General features: G+C 58.7%; 2 protein-coding genes across 2 annotated transcripts; one reads left to right on the top strand and one right to left on the bottom strand.

Moving 5' to 3' along the window:
• Positions 1 to 574: 574 nt before the first annotated feature.
• ITPKA (inositol-trisphosphate 3-kinase A) lies at positions 575 to 9823 on the top strand. The gene is made up of 7 exons (XM_045901912.3): positions 575 to 1070; positions 7322 to 7418; positions 7504 to 7720; positions 7853 to 8057; positions 8289 to 8390; positions 8632 to 8703; positions 8818 to 9823. The coding sequence occupies exons 1-7, from the start codon at positions 582 to 584 to the stop codon at positions 9019 to 9021; spliced, it is 1386 nt and encodes a 461-aa protein (XP_045757868.1). The 5' UTR covers positions 575 to 581; the 3' UTR covers positions 9022 to 9823.
• A 15-nt stretch (positions 9824 to 9838) lies between these two features.
• LTK (leukocyte receptor tyrosine kinase) lies at positions 9839 to 18312 on the bottom strand. The gene is given in 26 exon segments (XM_045901750.1): positions 9839 to 10117; positions 10213 to 10303; positions 10378 to 10423; positions 10426 to 10511; positions 10619 to 10713; positions 10818 to 10917; positions 11054 to 11151; positions 11462 to 11591; positions 11777 to 11827; positions 11829 to 11839; positions 11937 to 12027; positions 12547 to 12742; positions 13017 to 13064; positions 13067 to 13111; positions 13768 to 13811; positions 13813 to 13915; positions 14323 to 14421; positions 16217 to 16312; positions 16315 to 16372; positions 16576 to 16615; positions 16617 to 16708; positions 16853 to 17003; positions 17469 to 17637; positions 17727 to 17813; positions 17816 to 17869; positions 18303 to 18312. Coding segments are annotated over 26 exon segments (2370 nt in total).
• Positions 18313 to 18847: the final 535 nt, after the last annotated feature.

Raw genomic sequence — 18847 nt, 5'->3', positions numbered from 1 at the left:
CCCCCTGGGAAGTGGGGAGCTTGGGGGAGGAAGCCTCAGGTCGTTCCCGGGACGGAGTCCTCACTTGTGCGCGCGCCCTGGGGTGAGGCTTCTTCGGGAAGCTGATGGCCTTGCATTCTGTGCTGAAGGGGCCCCGGACGCGTAGGAAAGCCCGGAAACCTGGAAACCTTGGCCCAGGATGGATGGAACGCGGGAAGGACCCGGAGGGACAGGGCGGGAGAGCGAGAGCAGGACCATCTCCAAGACTGTAGGGCCAGGGGCAGGGCGACCCCTCCCGTCTCCTCGAGGGCGGGCACAGAGGGCCCGCGAGGGCCAGGCCCTGGCTTTGTGTCCACGAGGTCTGGGCTTCCCGGCCACCTGGAGGAGCAACAAGGAGCTTCCCGGCCGGGCAAGGGCCCTTGGAGGCCCGCGCTTTCTCTGAAAGTGAAAGGAGTGGGCGGGGGGCGCGGCCGAGGCGGGGCCCAGGCGGGCAGGCCGCGCAGGCTCCGCCTCGGGGCAGTCTCGCGCCGGGGGCGCCGAGCGTCTCCAGTCCTCGCGGCGGCGCGGGCTGGTGGGCTCCGCTGCGGCTCGCGTGCGGGGAGATGACCCTGCCCGGGGGCCCGACGAGCATGGCGCGGCCGGGAGGCGCGCGGCCCTGCAGCCCGGGGCTGGAGCGGGCCCCGCGCCGGAGTGTCGGGGAGCTGCGCCTGCTCTTCGAGGCGCGCTGCGCGGCGGTCGCCGCCGCCGCCGCCGCAGGGGAGCCCCGGGCCCGCGGGGCCAAGAGGCGTGGGGGACAGGTCCCCAACGGGCTTCCGCGGGCTCCCCCTGCCCCGGTGATCCCGCAGCTGACTGTGACAGCCGAGGAGCCGGACGTACCCCCGGCCAGCCCGGGGCCGCCGGAGCCGGAGGGTGGCTGGCTCCCGGCCGTGGGCTCCTCACACCTGCAGCAGCCGCGCCGCCTCTCCACCTCGTCGCTCTCCTCCACTGGCTCCTCGTCGCTGCCCGAGGACTCGGAGGACGATCTGCTGAGCGACAGCGAGAGCCGGAGCCGCGGCAACGTGCAGCTGGAAGCCAGCGAGGACGTGGGTCAGGTATGGGCCGCGGGGGCGGGGCCAGCGCGGGGCGCGGGGGCTGCGCGCGGCGGACCCACCTCTGAGCTGGCGCGGGGCTGACTTCGGCGCTCGGCTCCCTCCGCCCAGGGTCTGGCCCTCACCGCCTAGCTGGGGCACTGGGGTCGCAGGGAGGCGCCGGGCCGACCTCCCGCCTTGGCAGTTTTCTCCGGGCTTCCACCGGCGGGTCGCGGCCCGGGCCCTAGGGCGTCTAAGAAGGAGAGGAAGGAGGAGTCTGCGACCGGCCGTGGGCACCGGGTGGGGCGGGGGTGGAGATCGTGACTTGCGGGCCGGGAAGTGGGGCCGGAGGGATCGGAGGGGCTTGGACTTGCCCCGCGAACTCTCGGAGAGAGAGAGGGGCGAACGAGTCTCCCTCTCTCCCCGCCCCCTCTCCCGCGCGGCGGCCCCACCCCCGCCGTTGCCACGGTTTCCCTCTCCTGAGTGGGAGTGGAGCGGCGCTCCAGGCTCTGCTCGGGAGCTGCCGCCGTCTGCTCCCCGCGCCCGCACGAGGCGTGGACGCGGAGAAGGGAGGGCCTCGGGGCTGGGGGCTCGGGCAGGGAGTGGAACGCAGCCCTGCCTCGGTTTACTGCTCCTAATCAAAGCCGGGAGAAGGTAAACTGAGGCTGAAAGGGGGGGGGGAATCCTCCTGCTAACCGCCGCCTCTGGTAACCTGGCTGTTCCGGCGCCAGGTTTGACCCTCGGATAACCCGGGTCAGGGTGCAGCGAAGTCATTCCCAGTGCCTGCCCCTTAGGGGTGTGCAGCCCCTGGGATAGCCATCTTGTCCCCTCTTTTTAACCAAGGCCAAATATTTTAAATAATTGCCCGCGGTCAACGCGAAGGAGTTGTTCTAGATCCACGTTATGCAAGTGTCCCTGGAGCGGAGGGAGAGACGAAGGGCGCCCCGCAGGCTCTGGTGGCTCCGGGCCCGCCCAGAAGGGCGGTGAGAGTTGCGGACGCGCGCCGGGGTGGCCTGGGCGCGGTGGGGGGAGCCCTGAGGCGCGGCCTCCGCCTGCTGAACCCGGGCTTCGAAGCTCGTTCGGATTGGACGAGGCGGAGGAGACCCTGTAACGACTTGCTGTGATCAGTTACCCGCTGAGACTTACATTACCCAGAGGGCAGCGTGATTTGTAAGGGACACGAGGGAAAAAGGGCTCCTAGAGCAGGAACGAACACACACACACGCCGCCGCCGCCCTCAAGTGTAGGGTGCGGGGAGTCCCTCTCTCCTCCGGAGATAAGGATACCCGTGATCCGTGATCATTCCTAGTACAACCCTGGCTCCGACAGGGATGCGGGTGCCACCGAGGGATTTCCAGGGCGGTGGAATGTGGGACAGTGAGAGGACTCCTTCTTTTCCACCTCCTCCGAAATGCGGAGCGGGAGTTCTGGGTGCACCGCTGCCCTGGTCAGATCTCTGCCAAGCCCAGAAGCGGGTGCAGAAGAAAGTACGCCAGGAGCGCAGCCCCCCGCTTCCCTCTTTCGCCCCCCGTCTGAGGAGGTCCCGCGACCCAAGCCTGCCTGCAACGTAGGCAGCCGGGCTGGGGTCAAGACTCTGGAGACCGGTCGCAGCTGTGCCCCGGGCGTCTTCGGCCAGTCTCTCCCTCCCCAAGGTTCGCGGTCTTCCGGCGCGGCCAGGAGCTGGAGCAGATGGCCGCTGAGGGCCCTTCCAGCTCCAAGGCTGCGGCTCCCAGGCCTTCCCAACCCCCAGCCCGCCGGGGCCTCCCCGAAGGCAAACAGGCACGGCGGTGGCAGATAAGCCAGTAGCTGTTGACAGAGGCTGCCTGCGTCCGCGTGGAAGGGCCCGGCGCGGACTTTGCCTTGAGGCCGGTCCGGGAGCGGCACAGAGCGCCGGCCCAGGCTGCCTTTAGGGCTCTCCCAGTCAGGAAGCGGAGGCCATCGGCGGGCCGCGAAGGATGCGCCTGGGAGAAGGGTCCTGCAGCAGCCCTCGGGAGCTGCCGGCTGGCCAGCCCCTTACCCGCGGGCCTGGGTACATAACGGACTAGCTCGGAGCAAGAGGCGGCCCGGAAGGCTCTACCTTGCCTCTGCCTGGAACATACTCACACAGGGCACATGGTGTCTTGAGTGTGTCTTGGGTTCACTCAAGACAGAGAGGCTCCGTCTCCTGGGAACACCGCACGTCCTGCCCAGAGCCTGGAGCTGGGCTCCCCCCAGAGTAGTTGGACTGGGCAACCTGCCTGCCTCCTGGGGCCCCTCTTCTGGTAGAGGAGAAAGTCGTGGGCAGGGAAACCCAGACAGATCAGGAGAGGGGTTGGGGGCCTATCCCCAAGAGCAGTTGGCATGACTGTATTCTTAGGCTTTGCCTGCCTCTTAAAACAATTTTGGGGTGTTGCTGTAGCAGAAGAGATGGGTGTTTGCCTCCTGTTCACTTGGTTCTCTTCTTTCAGTGCTCCAGGATAGGTAAGGAGACCTCGATGCCATCCTGTCCTGGACCCAGAACTCCCACACTTCACTTTTCACTAATTATAGAGCAGAATTTAGGTTAACAGACTTCCTTTTTAAAAAGCAAATGCCCCTGAGAGGGTGAAGTCGTGGGTCACTTATACCTCAGTGCAAATCATTTTATAAATTTAAACTGATTGCTCTCACCACCACCACCACCACAGGGAGTGCTGGTTTGATAGGGCAATGGGAACATGAGGAGGAGGTTGGGCTGGCAGAGAGCTTCGGCCAGAGACTGAGTGGTTAGAGGTAAGGAGTGGGAGTCAGGAGGTATAGGGATGAGTAGCAAAGACGAGGGTCCATTCTGGCAGAAGATACACTGAGTATCTGGTGTGATTTAAGGAGTTCTCAGGCCTTCCAAATGGAGCTTGGACAAAGGAGCATCTGAGGCTAGTGTCCAGCCGTGCCCTTCCCAGAGAGAGAGAGATGTCTCCCCTGTGCAGCCCCAGGGGTGAGGATCAGAAGGGGCCCCTGTGACTTCCTCAAAGACTCTTTCACATAGTCAGCTCTCCTGGGTTTTTGCCCCAAGATGCCCAGGTAGCCTTTGGCTGTGAGTTGGTTTCCCAGACTTCTGTGGGGGAGTAGGCTGGGCCAGAGGTTGGGGCTTTGGCCCTCTTTCCAGCTAGATTTCACTCTGTAACATAATAAATCTGCTTTCTGATATCCATACAATAAAAGCCTTACCTGCTCAAAAATATCTTCCCTGCTGTTGTTCATATGCCAAAATCCCCACCCACCCACTGAAGAATGACTCTTCAAGAGCCTTTTTAGATACATGCATTTTTATCTGCATCATGTTCCCTGGAGGAGGTAGCTCCCTAAGATGGATACTGGTGAGTTCATTGATACTTGCATAAACTCCTTCCACGTTTGACCTGTATCCATCGCTGGCAGGGGAGAGAAACCCTGTCCTACCAACCTCAGGGGGTGGCTGGGAGGGCTCAGATGAAAGCCCTTTGTAACCTGCGGGGGCCGGAACCAGCCCTAGTTGCTGTTGCTCTTGGTTGATATGATCCTCACAGAATTGGAGAGAGGAGAGTAGGTGATGACCCCATTTTACCTGAGATCATGACCTGAGCTGGAATCAGGAGTCAGACACTTATCCGACTCACCCACCCAGGCGCCCCCTACAAAGCTCTTTCTCATGCAGGGTCCCATTTGACCCCCAAAGGGAGTTGGGGTGGTAGCATGGATTTTGGAAACTGCTGGGGTGACTGGAACATGGGGAGGAGGTTGGGCTGGTAGAGAACTTTAGCCAGGGACTGGGATGCTGGAGGCAGGGAGTGAGGGGATATGAACTCCTCTAAGCCTTGACTTCCTTCTGTAAAATGGCAATAATGCTACCCCCTCATGCACTTGATGTGCATGTGCATGATTTGAAAACCATGAGTGGGAGAAGAGGGTATAAGATGGTGCCACTGAATGTACATGGCACATACATCTTCCTGGAATTTTACTTGAGGATTTGGAGGTGGGAGAGTTTTATAATAAAACTTGGATTTATTATGCAGCAGAATGCAAACCTTGTACATATTTAAAGAGTAAAAAGGAGTTTTGAAAGAGATGTCATGCTTCTAGTGGGCTGCTTCTGGCTACACCCCCAGATCCCTGGGGGTTGGACATGTGATCACACCCTAGTGTGCCATGTAGGAACTTCAGTAGGGAAACAGGAGCAGTGCTTTCTGATGGGAGATGAGAAGTGCCTGGCAGGCTGTAGGCGGTCAGTAAAGGGTGGCTCGTGTTATGGCAGCAGCTATACCCTCCCAGAGGAAATAGGCTCACACAGATGAAATTCTCACTTGGGTTCACTCAGCTAAAAAGTGATAGAGCCACCTGATTCCAGTGCTCTGTCACTAACCCCCATCTCCTCCCCATGGGAAAGGGCTTTCTGGTCAGCAGCCTTTCCCTGCTGAGGCCACTGTGCCAATTCTCCCTGTCTCTCATACAACTTCCTCTGATCAGGGAGGCTGGATTTCTAAGTTGAGTTCTAGCCCTGGAACTCCTGCAACGCATACGTAACTCCTCATAGGCAAGCACGCTTGGGAGGAGGCAGCAGATACACAGCTTGGATGAGCAAACCTGTGTACTTCAGAGGTTGGCACAGGACTGATGAGTTTTGGGTGGGAAAAGGAAAGGTCCAGAGTATGAGATGCTCTCAGGATTGGGTGGAGGCCAGAAGGAATGTTTGTGAAGCAAGAGGTACACCAAGATCTACATTTCCCTCCCAGTTTCATCTGAGATGACAGGCTCTCAGCTCTGCATCCCATTTTCTTTTGTTTTTTTTTTTAAAGATTTTATTTATTTGACAGAGAGAGACACGGTGAGAGAGGGAACACAAGCAGGGGGGGGTGGGAGAGGGAGAAGCAGGCCTCCCACTGAGCAGGGAGCCCGATGGGGGGCTCGATCCCAGGACCCTGGAACCACGACCTGAGCCGAAGGCAGACGCTTAACCACTGAGCCACTCAGGTGCCCCTCTGCATCCCATTTTCCTTTTTTTTTTTTTTTAAGAGTTTATTTATTTATTCATAAGAGACAGAGAGAGAGAGAGGCAGAGGGAGAAGCAGGCTCCCAAGGAGCAGGGAGCCCGATGCGGGACTCAATCCCAGGACCTTGGGATCATGACCTGAGCCGAAGGCAGACGCTTAACCATCTGAGCCACCTAGGCACCCTGCATCCCATTTTCAAAGCTCAGGTTTCTGGGTCTAGAGTAAGAAGACCAAGGGTAGCCTGGCCCTAGCCAACTGGCGAGGAGTGATATGGCATCCAGGAATAGCAAGGGGGTCTTGGGGAGGCCCAAGTCATTCTTTTCCCAGGCCCTGCCAGGCTAGCCTCTCAGCCCTGGGCCTTTGCAAAGGTTTGTTTCCATGTTTGTCTCCCTAAATGAGAGTAACCAATGGTCCAAAGTGAATGAAACAATAATCCAGATTTGTCCAGCTTCTGCTTCATGCCAAGGAATGGGGTCCCAGGGTGGGGAGGTAGGCACAGGGGCTGGAGCCTGTCACACTCAAACCTCATTTACTACTCATAACAACCCAGTGAGAACGATTATTTCCCCATTTTACAGATGAAGAAACTGACAGAGGCTTGTTTCTCAGGCCCCTGGAATCTCCTGAGGCATTGTTAGAAATGCAAATTTTTTATTCCACCCAGACCTACTCAGAATTTCCTTGAGGCAGACCTGAGTACATTTTTTTTTAAAAGATTTTATTTATTTATTTGACAGAGAGAGACACAGCGAGAGAGGGAACACAAGCAGGGGGAGTGGGAGAGGGAGAAGCAGGCTTCCCGCGGAGCAGGGAGCCTGATGTGGGGCTCGATCCCAGGACCCTGGGGTCATTATCTGAGCCAAAGGCAGATGCCTAACAACTGAGCCACCCAGGAGCCCCCTGTCTGCATTTTTTTTTAACATGGGTGACCATCAGGTGATTCTCATGCTCAGGAAAGTTCTAAATCCTTGACGGAACACTTTAGTAACCTACCCACACAGCTGGAGCAGCAGAACTGGGGTGCAAACCTGAGCCTTCTGACACTAAGTCCAGGGCTCTTTTCAGCACGATGGAGAAGCTGGATATCTGTCATCACGCTGTACCTGTCTCAGTGTCCTCCACACAGGCTCACAATAAACTTTCCTTGAGTGAGTTAGTGAGTGAATGAATCGCGGGGCCCTAGCTGCTTGCGGTGGGCTGGGGCCGGAGGAGACCCTATGCCAAAGGAGGGAGGGCTTATGCATTGCCGAGACGCCAACGTGCGCGCCCGGGACCTGTCGCTTTCAGAAAAGCCACTGGCAGAAGATCCGGACCATGGTGAATCTGCCCGTCATGAGCCCTTTCAAGAAGCGCTACGCCTGGGTGCAGTTGGCTGGGCACACGGGTGAGCACAGGGCAGGCGCCGCTGGGGTGGGCGGGTGCTCGGGGAAGGAAGGGACCAGGCAGCGCTAACTGGTGCCAGTCCGCAGGGAGTTTCAAGGCGGCTGGCACCAGCGGGCTGATCCTGAAGCGCAGCTCGGAGCCGGAGCGCTACTGCCTGGCGCGGCTCATGGCGGACGCGCTGCGCGGCTGCGTGCCCGCCTTCCACGGCGTGGTGGAGCGCGATGGCGAGAGCTACTTGCAGTTGCAGGACCTGCTCGACGGCTTCGATGGGCCCTGCGTCCTAGACTGCAAGATGGGCGTCAGGTACACGTGCCCTGCCCGTCCGGGCGGGGGCACAGGGCGGGGATGAGCGCTCTCCCGGGTGCCTAAAGCCGCGCGTGACCGGGTCCGGGCGTGCGCTCTCTTACGCCCCCACCGCTGCCTGCGCGTCCGCAGGACTTACCTGGAGGAGGAGCTGACCAAAGCCCGCGAGCGGCCCAAGCTGCGGAAGGACATGTACAAGAAGATGCTGGCGGTAGACCCTGCGGCGCCTACCGAGGAGGAGCACGCGCAGCGCGCCGTCACCAAGCCGCGCTACATGCAGTGGCGAGAAGGCATCAGCTCCAGCACCACGCTCGGCTTCCGCATCGAAGGCATCAAGGTGGGCCAGGCCCGCTAAGCTTTGCAGCGCCCTGGCCCTCCCTCTGCCCTAACCCCACTGCGCGGTGTCTGCCTTCCTTGTTGACCCCCACCACGAGGCACCCTCCGGCGGCCTTCCCGCCGTCCCTGGCAGCCAACGTCCTGGAAGGCACCGCTACTCTAGCCTGATCCTCTCCCCTCGAGCAGTGGAGAGACACGGCGACCCTGACACTTCCTGTCCCACTTCCTTCAGAAAGCTGACGGCTCCTGCAGCACCGACTTTAAGACCACGCGAAGCCGGGAGCAGGTGATTCGCGTCTTCAAGGAGTTTGTGCAAGGGGATGCGGAAGTGCTGGTGAGCGCCGGATCCTAGAACCCTGAGGGGTTGGGGAACCTGAAACCGAGGGATGCCCCTAGGTCGTCCGGCCTGGTGCCCTCGCCTGTGACCCCCATCGTAGCATGTAGGCACCTGGGGGCCTGTGTCTTCCTCCCCACGGTATCTGCCAAGCCAAGCATGCATCATGGCCTCTGATATTAGCAGAGGCTCAATTAGTATTTGGTTAATCTGCCCTCCTATCCTATCCTGCCCTCTCCAGAGGAGGTATCTGAACCGCCTGCAGCAGATCCGGGACACGCTGGAGGTCTCTGAGTTCTTTAGGAGGCACGAGGTAAGAGGGGGTAGGCTCACGTGCCAGGACTGTGGTCTGTGAGGGCTACAGCAGGAATAGGATGGGGGGCTTCTCCAGGAAAGGGCTGCGGCCTGACCGTGTGGGGCTCGGCAGGTGATTGGCAGCTCGCTACTCTTCGTGCACGATCACTGCCATCGCGCGGGTGTGTGGCTCATCGACTTCGGCAAGACCACGCCCCTCCCCGACGGCCAGACCCTGGACCACCGGCGGCCCTGGGAGGAGGGCAACCGCGAGGACGGCTATTTGCTGGGGCTGGACAATCTCATTAGCATCCTGGCCAGCCTGGCAGAGAGATGAGGCTGGGCCCCAGTTCTAACAGATGGATCTGCGGCTGCGTCCCCGCCATGCATGCCGGAGAGAGACTGAAACCCCGCGCTGCGGGGCGGTTCACACGGTTCTGCAGGGCCAGGTGCCAACCACTATGGGACGCACTGCACGCGCTGGGGGCTGTCCCCCATACAAGACCCAGAGTTCCCAGAACCGATGGCACTAATTAACAGAAGGGGGTGGGGGAGGGGTGGCTGGGACAATGGGCTCCTTCCTCAGCCCAGCTCTTCTGAGGGGGCTGCATATCTCTCTCGAGAGGCCAGATAATGAATTTTATTTTGCAGGCACTAGATCTATTGGTCTAACTTCCCACACTACAATGGACAGCCTTTCCCAATAAAACTCAAAAACACCAGCTTTGGTGACTCAGGCCTCGTCCCCTCCCTCCTCTGGTCCCTTTCTCACTTCCCTGGCATCCCTCATGTCCACTCAGATCACTGGAGGGTATGAGAAGAGCTCTTTATTAGAGGCATCTGTAGGACTGGGGACTGCCCAGATGAAGGACACTCATGGGGGAAGGGTAATCCAGAGAAGGCTTCCTGCAGGAGGCAATTTCAACCTCTCGTCCCAAAGACAAAAGGCTGGGAGAGGCCAGGCTCTTCACCAGAAAGCCTGAGCTGGTTTCCAGGATGGAGGGTCCAGTGGTGCCAGGCCACCCCTGAGACAGGCGCAGACATGCAGCACAGACTGCAGGGGACAGAGGCTCCTGGAATAACAAGCTCCCTAGAAGCCTGGGGAGGAGTGCAGGGAGGAACCACTGCGACTGTCAGTGCCTGAGTCCTCACCTTCAGTGCCCCTTGGGGCCCAAGAGCCGTAGGGGGGATTCCTTTGGATGCCTTTGGAATCCCCCCTGAGGTTGGAAGTACTTGGATTTGGGGGTCTTGAGGCTAGAGGGCAGCCACGGGCCAAGGATGCTCCCTCCCCAGCTCTTTAAGCTCTCCAGATTCAGTTCCTGGGCCTCTGGGGATCTTAGGCCCTCCAAAGGCCTGCTCCCCAGCCCAGAAGTCCCTTCCTGCTCTAGGGTGGGCCCCAGCTCCATTGGCAGGGGTGAATTCACATCAGCGTCCTGTAATGCGGGGGGCAGGAGAGCCACAGCATTGTTCCACGGCTGCCCTCCTGACCCTCAAGATCAAGATGGTCAAGGCAAGAGAGGGGGCACACCTGAATTCAGTATCGAAGATGCTCCAAGATGGCAGCAAAACTGGGGCAGAGTTCAGGCGGATGCTGCCAACACTGGGTCATGATATGGTACCTGGGGAGAGGCAGGAGTTCGTCCCACCCATAGCTGTGAAGGACCTTCTTCCCTGGACAACACTCCATACTCACACAGGCCCTGGACAGCCCCTGGGAGGACCCATCCATCTCCCTCCACGACGAAGTACAGCACGTCCTGGTTGGTGCCCCCAGGGTAGGGCATGTATCCTAATGAGAAGATCTCCCAGAGCAGCACCCCAAAAGACCTGCATCACGGGTGGGGGAAACTGAATGAAGCTTATCAGGCACGGCCTCCCTTTTGCCTCACATGAGGTGGCCCAAGGCCGGGGGGGGGGGGTATGTGTGTTATCACCAGGAGTCTGTCTTGAATGTGAAGATGCCCTCCAAGAAGGCCTCTGGGGGCATCCACTTGACCAGCAGCAGAGCCCGGCCCCCTGGCGGTAACAGCTGGCTCTATAGGAGGGAGGAGGGGCGTGATGAGTTAGTTGCTCAAGCGCCACCAGAGTGCTGGTAAACTCCCCTGGAGCGGTAGCCTCCCCACCTCCCCAGACCCCACACCTATAGATATCTCTGGCCATCCCAAAGTCCCCAATCTTGGCCACTCAGCTGGGCCCAGTACAGCTCAGCAGGCAGTTCCTGGCAGCAATGTCCCTGCAGGCAAAAAATCCCCACCAGAACTCAGAAGCTCTGGCTCTGATCCGTTTCCATAAAAGTTATCGAAGAGCTGTTCCTTGGGGAGAGAGTTGGGCTGCTCCCCCACCCCCTCCGAGCCAGGATCACTCCCAACCTGTGGATGAAGTGATTTTCCTCCAGGTAGTGGCAGCCCTGGGCTATGTCTTGGGCCAGCTGGAGCAGGTCCCGCATGGCCAGAAGTGATGGCTGGCCCTGGGTAGGGCAGAGGGTACATTAGTCCATGCTTGTTTTGGGACACATGGACAGGGTCTTTATGTTTTTACTTTTATTTTTTAAGAGATTTTATTTATTTGAGAGAAAGAGAGCACAGGCAGGGGAGGGCGGGGTGGTGGGCAGAGGGAGAAGCGGACTCACTGCTGAGCAGGGAGCCCAATGCAGGGCTCCATCCCAGGATCCTGGGATCATGACCCAAGCCCAGGGCAGACGTTTAACCAACTGAGCCACCCAGGTGCCCCGGACAGGGTCCTTAGATGGGCTCAGAGGGCTGGGAGAAGGGTCTTACCAAGCGTGGCTGGCTGTTCCTCAGGAAACTCTTCATGTCCTCTGCAGACATCAACTCGAGCAGAATTAGGTGAGGGACAGTCCAGAGGCTGAGCCCCACACAGTGCACAATGTTCTGATGGCTGAACTTGCTTAGTGGGAGGTGCACATACCCCAGTCGCCAGCAGGGAGGGAAACCAAGCTCGAGGTTCCACAAAACTGGAGACAGGCTCTGTTTCCCTAGGCCTGCTACCTCTCAGCCCCAGGGTGAAGAGAAACCATCCAGGCAGGCAATTCTGCTTTCACCTTCCACCCCTGCCCCTAGCCCCAGGTGCACCTGATGATGAGTGCCTCCATGAGGAAATCCAGCTCATCCAGAGGAGAGCAGTTCTGGCAGGGTCTGGGGAGGGAGAGGGCTCCTGAGCTCCCCCAAACACTTCAGGAGAGTGGGTTGACTCTAGCTCCAGCAACTGTTCCAGAAGTTCCACCCCTCTCACTTTGACAGCCACCTGCAGGGGGCCGGGGTCCCCAGGAAGGCCATTTACCAGTCCCTCATAGACTTCTCCAAAGGCACCATGGCACAGGGCTCTGCAGGAAGACAGGCTGGAAGGGAATGGGTGGCTGGACCTGGGGAAGGGTCCTAGAGGGTCTAGTGCCTCCTTTTTACCTCCTTGCCATCCCCTATATGCCCAGGCGGCCCTATCTGAGGACTCAGGTCTTCCTGCATCATAGCATCTCCCCAAGTACAAGCCCTACAGAGGCAATGTTGACAGGCACAGAATCAGGGCAGAAGAGAGAGGAGGTATGGGCTCAGGGTGGGGGCGGGAGTCTGTGACGAGGTTTTCCTTACGTCCTTGCAGACACCCTGGGTAGAGGCAACCCTTGCTCCAAAGGAATCATAGGGTCCCCACCATCCTAGAATTGGGGATGACGGCTGACCTTGGACAAGTTACTCTGCCTTTTGGAACTTCTCTGACCTCTATCTCCTCCACACAGAGGCTTGGGGCCAGATGCTCTCTGTGAACCATAATTCACCACAGCAGGGCACGGGATGGGAGTGAGAGGAATTCAGAGTGCATAGGTTCTCAGCGGAGGGGGAGAACTTACTTAAGCAGGGTGACATTGGCTGGGGAAACTTCTGTAAGCCCTGGGGGCAGAGATCAGTGCCAGGCCCAGCCAAACCCCACCTGGCAGTAGTAAGGGTTGAGGGCTGTCTTGATGGTGGAGGTTCGAAGATTGCTCAGCTCAAGCTCAGGGCCTGGCAGCCTTGTCCCCCACAGGCCCTGCCACTTCTTATGGTTCACTGAGGAAGAAGGGCAAACTCTCTACGTGCCCATCTGGCCCACCCTGCTTTGCCACCCCTCCGCCCAGGACATCTCTCCAGATACCCATTAAGGCAAACGTCTTCCCTGGGCCTCCACAGTTGCTTCTACTCTTAGAATCCCAGAGGAGCCCATCACTGCTCTGCTGGAAGCAGAGGTCTTGAAATCAGCCACGTCTGTCCCTGGGACCCCACACACAGCTCAGTGAAGAGGTGGGCAGCCTTGAATCAGCCATGCCTGCTGGATGTTCCTTACCCAGAATCAGGACCCCACACACCATAAGGAGACTCAGTGTAGAGGTCACACGACAGTCACCAACAGAACCAGAGGGGCCTGGTGGGTGGGCAAATCTAGGGAGACATAGAGACACCTCCAGTGGGAAGCTCCTCTCTGTCCCCCTCCTCAAATTTTACCCATGCCTCAAGACTCAGCCCAAGTACTAACTTCTCCCTGATACTTGTCCTAGATAAAAGCAACCTTTCCCTCCTGAGAACCCCTAAAACACTTTAAGCCTCCCATGGCAATTGTCACTTTAATAGATATCTATATCTAAATCTAGATACATATCTGGGTGCCTGGGTGGCTCAGCTGGTTAAGCATCTGCCTTCGGCTCAGGTCATGATCCCAGGGTCCTGGGATAGAGTCCCACATCGGGCTCCCTACTCAGCGGGGAGTCTGCTTGTCCCTCTCCCTTTGCCCCTTGCCCCTGCTCATGCTCTCTCTCACGCGTTCTCTCCCTCTCAAATAAATAGATAAAATCTTTAAAAAAATAAATCTAGATACATATCTAGATAGATAAATAGGTAGATAGATAGATCACCCTTTCTATACTAGACCACTAGTCTACATGCTCCTTGAAGGCAGAGCATACACTGATGCATATCCAATCTCCTGCCCAACACCCGGAATGGTGCCTGGCACACCACCAGTCATCTTTCCCAGTACCTCCTGCTCCTCCCAGCCCATGGCCCCAGGAGTCCAGACCTTGGACAAAGGCAGGACTTACCCACGCAAGTGATGTTATCTGCAGCTGGCTCCATGCCCTCTGGGGCATTTGGCTAACCAGAGCTCTGCCTGACATTGGCAGTCTTTCCAAAGGCAATGACTACAGTTGAGGTGCAGTCGGATCTCCACTTCTCCATGGCTCTCCATGACTATGAGTAAAAGAATGGATATCGCAGGGTGAGGGTGGGGGACAGACATACTTTTCCAGCTACGTGGTTAATTCTAGCCCTGGACTTTGGAACAATGAGCAGTACCAGGCATTTGGCGGTGGGCGGGAGGGCCTGGAGGACTTCTGTCAAGCCTGTATACTTCCTCTTCTGGGATCCTTGAGCTCGCAGATTGAGCTGAGAATTCATAGTAGGAGACGTGTGACAAGTGCCCCAGAATGCCCCATACCGACATCACAACTGACAGCCCAGTTCTTGAGTATTCCTGTGCCATGCAAGAACCAGATAGTTCACAGCACAGAGTTGGTAGCTCAAATGGGAGTGGGCTCAGGGATTGAGGAATAAGGCTAGGCCAGGCTGAGAGATGGGGTGGGGGTAGGGGCCAATACCTGCCAGAGGTTGCAGGTAGGGCTCACCACTAGGGTGTATGAAGGATACCTCATCTTCCCCGTCAACTCAGAGGATATCATTCTCTGAGGCATCACCCCCTGGAAATTGAAAGTGATAGAGGGTTTGGCTACAAAATGGGGGGAGGAAGGGGCACACAAATGGGAAGCTGGCTTATCAATAGTGGGGAAGCTGTTCTCTCCCAGTGCAAATCCCAGAGTCACCCTCCCTACACTAGCATTACAATACAGGTGCTGCCAGCTCATAAGTGGGAGCCGGGAGCCATATGGGTGGGGTGGGAGTCATCAGCTGGAGCCTGAAGGCCTGGCTCAGGCTGGCCGGGACAACCTCCTTGTCTGCCTGAAATCCTCTGACTTCATGTCCTCAGCTATAAAATGGGAGAGGCCCAATCCACATGTTGCATTTTTGTGAGAATGGAGAAGATGTGTATAAAGTACTTATGAACAGGATAGCTCAGACAGACCCAAAGGCTCTGTCTCTTTACACCAGTGATTTCCAAACTCTGGAGTGTATTAAAATCACCCAGAGGATTGATCAAAACACAGATGGCTAGGAGACTTCCCTAGAGTTTCTGATTCAGTAGGTTGGAGAGGGGCTGGGAATTTGCATTTCTAACAACTTCTCAGGTGGTGCTAATGCTATGGTTCAGAAACCACACTTGGAGAACTACTAATTTAAATTATCCCTGCCTGGGGCCCCTGATTGGCTCAGTCAGTTGGGTGTCAGACTCTTGATCTCGGCTCAGGTCATGATCTCAGGGTCCTGGGATGGAGACCCAGGTGGAGCCTGTAGGTGAGCCTCACCAAACACTCTGCGCTGGGCATGGAGCCTGCTTAAGATTTTCTCTCTCTCTGAGAATATATATATAAAATAATGATAATAAATTATCCCGGCCTTTCTGCCTCTCTGCTCAGTTTGCTAACTCAGCCAGCTCTAAGTTCCTGGGACTGCTGTAAAACAAGGAGACCTGTTGTGACTTAAAAACAAACAAACAAACAAAAAAAGGTCCTGGATTTAAAGAAAATCTAGGGAATTCTGTCTGCTTGTGTGATTTGCAACTTACTTGATCTCTTTTTTTTTTTAAGATTTTATTTATTTATTTGACAGAGACACAGTGAGAGAGGGAACACAAGCAGGGGAAGTGGGAGAGGGAGAAGCAGGCTTCCCGCCGAGCAGGGAGCCCGATGCGGGGCTGGATCCCAGGATCCCGTGATCATGACCTGAGCTGAAGGCAGATGCTTAAAGACTGAGCCACCCAGGCGCCCCAGATTTATGAGAGACAGCAAGAGAGAGAGCTTGCGCACGCGTGGGGGAGGGACAAAAGGAGAGAGAGAATCTTAAGCAGACTCCACACTGAGCGTGGAACCCTAGGCGGTGCTCCGTCTTCTGATCCTGAGATCAGGACCTGAGCTGAAACCGAGTCAGACTCTTAACCGACTGAGCCACCCAGGTGTCCCTACTTAATCTCTTTTCTAAGAGCTCTTACTCTACTTGCTCTGGGGCCCGGAGGGGGTGCTCAACCCCTTCCCCATCTATCCTCCAGAGGGCCTGTTGTAAGGTTCCAACGCCACTTCACCCTGGGAGCTGCCGCGCTGCCCTCCTCGAGAGTGCCCCTTCCCCAGTAGCCGCTCCGCCTCCACCCGCAGTACAGGCCCCGCCGCCGCCCCCGACGCCGCCGGCTGCGGCCCAGCCGAGCGTAGCTCAGGCCTCTGCGCAGCCCCGGCCGCCCTCCGCCCCCTCCCGTAGGGAGCGGCCCGCCCGCGGAGAGGGGGCCCGCGACGTCCAGCCGCCTCCCCACCTGCGGGGCGACAGCCGGATGACTGTCAGCGGGGATGGGGAGCACGCCCGCCTCTCCCCGCCGCCCCGCGCCCTCACCTGCCGCGCCGCCTCTCCCGCGGCTCCCGGCCGCCGCCGAGCGGTTCTCCAGTTTCTCAGGGGCGGCCTGAAGCCGGCCTCGGTCCCGCCGCCTCAGTAGGCCCGCCCGCCTCCTCCGGCCGCCACCCGCCGTGGCTCCAGCTCGCCGGCGCGCAGCTCCGGGGCCAGCGGCGTGCCGTCTGGCCGTCGAGTGAGGACCGGGCACCAGGCACTGGAGTAAGGGGCCGGGCCGGGCCCAGGGACTGGAGACCCCAAGGCCCGTACGAAGAGCTTGTGTGTGCGCGCCCGCAGCAAGACGTTTGGGACCCCAACGCGAACTGCTGGGGGCGGGAGCCGACCGCGCCGAGGCAAGCACGTGCCGGAAAGACATAGGTGGCGCCCCCGCCGCCTCCCGCCCCGCGACCCCGAGACCCCTGCGGCCCCCTCCGTCGCCGCGTCCTCCGCAGCGGCCCGAGACTCTCCGAGGCAGACGAGCTGGCTCTCCGGGCTCGCCTGCGGGCGGCGGGCGCCAGATCCGGCGGGGCCCGGATCGCTCCCCTCGCAGCGCCGCCGTCTCGTCCCGGAGGAGCGCCCCTCGCTCCGCTCGGCCCTAGCCCTGAGGAGCTCGAGCCGCCCCTTCCCGCCGCCTCCGCTTACTCCGGGACAGGCGTCCTCCCCCTGCTGCCCCACTAGGATGTGAAGCGGCTCCCCGCGACCAAGGGAGAAGACCGCGGAGACGAAGACGCCGTGCGCCCGCGACAGGTGGTTCTTGGCACCTTTGCCCCCCGCAGCTCCGTAAGCTGAGATCCTGCAGGAAGAGGACGCTGAGTCGCTGGCCCTCGCTCTTCGGTCCTCGGGCTGCCCGCCTGCGGCAGAGGTTAGTGACAAAAGCCGCTCCAGAATTTGTTATCTGAGGGACTTAAGAGGCTGTCGATTTAGGAAAGATGGGAAGACTAGGTCCGCACACCAGAAAATTCGATTTTACACTTATTTTAGGAGGCTTAATGGGGGGGAGGGGCTCAAGCCACCGCTTGGCGCCACCGCTGGTTAAGGGCTCTCCATTTGCAGGGAACAGGCTCCTAGGTATTGGATAATTCAGTGGCGACCATTGCCACCTTCCCTGGTTCCGCTGGAAGAAGGGACAAAGTTGCTAGGGCCACACAGGGTTGTGGAATACCCTACGACAACGTAGTGTGCCCGAGGCCTTGGATCCCCTGACTTTAGAACCTCAGACACATGGGTCACCACCCACCTCTCCCTGCTTCACACTTACAGATACTTGCTGGTGGCTGGAGCCTGACACAGCTGCATGCCTTTCAGAGGCTCAGAGGCCCCCACTGTCACCACCACGCTGCTGCCGGTGTGTGCCTTGTTACACTGTGTTTATGTGGGCCCTTGCCGGCTGCTGGCCCCACAGGAGAACAGCCAAGGCCCTTCAGTGCCTTGGAGCAGGGAGGGAGGAAAGGGTCATAGAGCATCTGCCCTGGCCTGGTAAGGTGTGCAGAGAAGGGAGGAAGAGCCTGGAGCTGACCTGGGGGAATTAGGGGAGAAGCTGGCTCTAAGCCACTAAATGGGCCAGTGACGTTCACATCTTGGGGGCTAGGAGCTAGCAGCGACGGGGTGAGGATGGCAGAAAATGTGCCTGGGACCCCAAGCTGGAGTGGAGAATGGCTCCTGAAAGGTGACAACAAGACAGCGGGTTTGGGAGAGGTGGCAGGAGGTTAATGGGGGACGAGATAAAGAGATAACCTCTCAACAGCTGGCCCTTGCCCCTTGCGGTCGTGGTCCTAACCCCACCTAGCCCCACCTAACCCCACCAGCACCCGGAAGCCAGCCCTGACCGACTCCAGTCACTGAAGCCCCTCGGGGTGCCCGCTGATACCTCTGCAAGTTTCTCCCCTGGGGAGTCCTTCCCAGTGAATGACCTGGGGGCTGCACTGAATTCGGTCCTGCAGGCCCCCCATCCTTTCCTCGACCTAGCTAGGTAGTGTCACCCCCAGCGGTGCTGAGACCCCAGAGCCTGTCCCTCCTTCCCAAGCTGCGTGGTGGGGTACCTTGAATTCAGGCCCGCACTGTGCTTCTGGGCCCACTCACCAGGAACACTGACCTGGAAGCATTGGCCTTGAGGGTTCCAGGCCTCTGGGGGGGCCACTAGGACCCAGTCTGTCTCAACTGCTGTTCCCGAGCCTAGGAAGATGCCTCTAGCCAGATGGTTCCTTGACTGAGGTACTCGCCCATTGCTCTAAGCCACAGCAGCAGCCAGCCTGAGCAGTCCCTGGCTTGTTCAGCCTGCCACAGCTAGGGCTGTGGCCTCAGACCTTGTCACCTTGGCCGGCCTGCCCCTTATAGCAGAGTCCAACTGCTTGCTAGACACTGCCGGTCCTAAAGCCAGCCTGGCCACTCCCACCTCAGACCCCAGGATGCTGAAGGAGGGAGGGGTGGGGCATGTGGGCAGCAAGGTCCCCAAGCTTCCTGGAAGATCTTTGCGAGCACCCCTCCAAGGGCTGTCTGGATCCCAAGGTAGGGGAGAAAGTGCCCCCCGCTTTGAGGCAGGAGTGTGGAAAAAGTGGCAAGCCACACCCCAGACACCCTGCCCAGGCTTCTAGGTCTTTCTAGCTCTCTCACATCAGGAGCAGTGGGGTGAGTGCTTCA

Source organism: Mirounga angustirostris, unplaced genomic scaffold (assembly GCF_029215605.1).
Source record: "Mirounga angustirostris isolate CCGP_5_RB_7025 unplaced genomic scaffold, mMirAng1.0.hap1 SCAF_9, whole genome shotgun sequence".
Taxonomy (NCBI): Eukaryota; Metazoa; Chordata; class Mammalia; order Carnivora; family Phocidae; genus Mirounga; species Mirounga angustirostris.
This window is presented reverse-complemented; position numbering and strand designations above follow the sequence as displayed.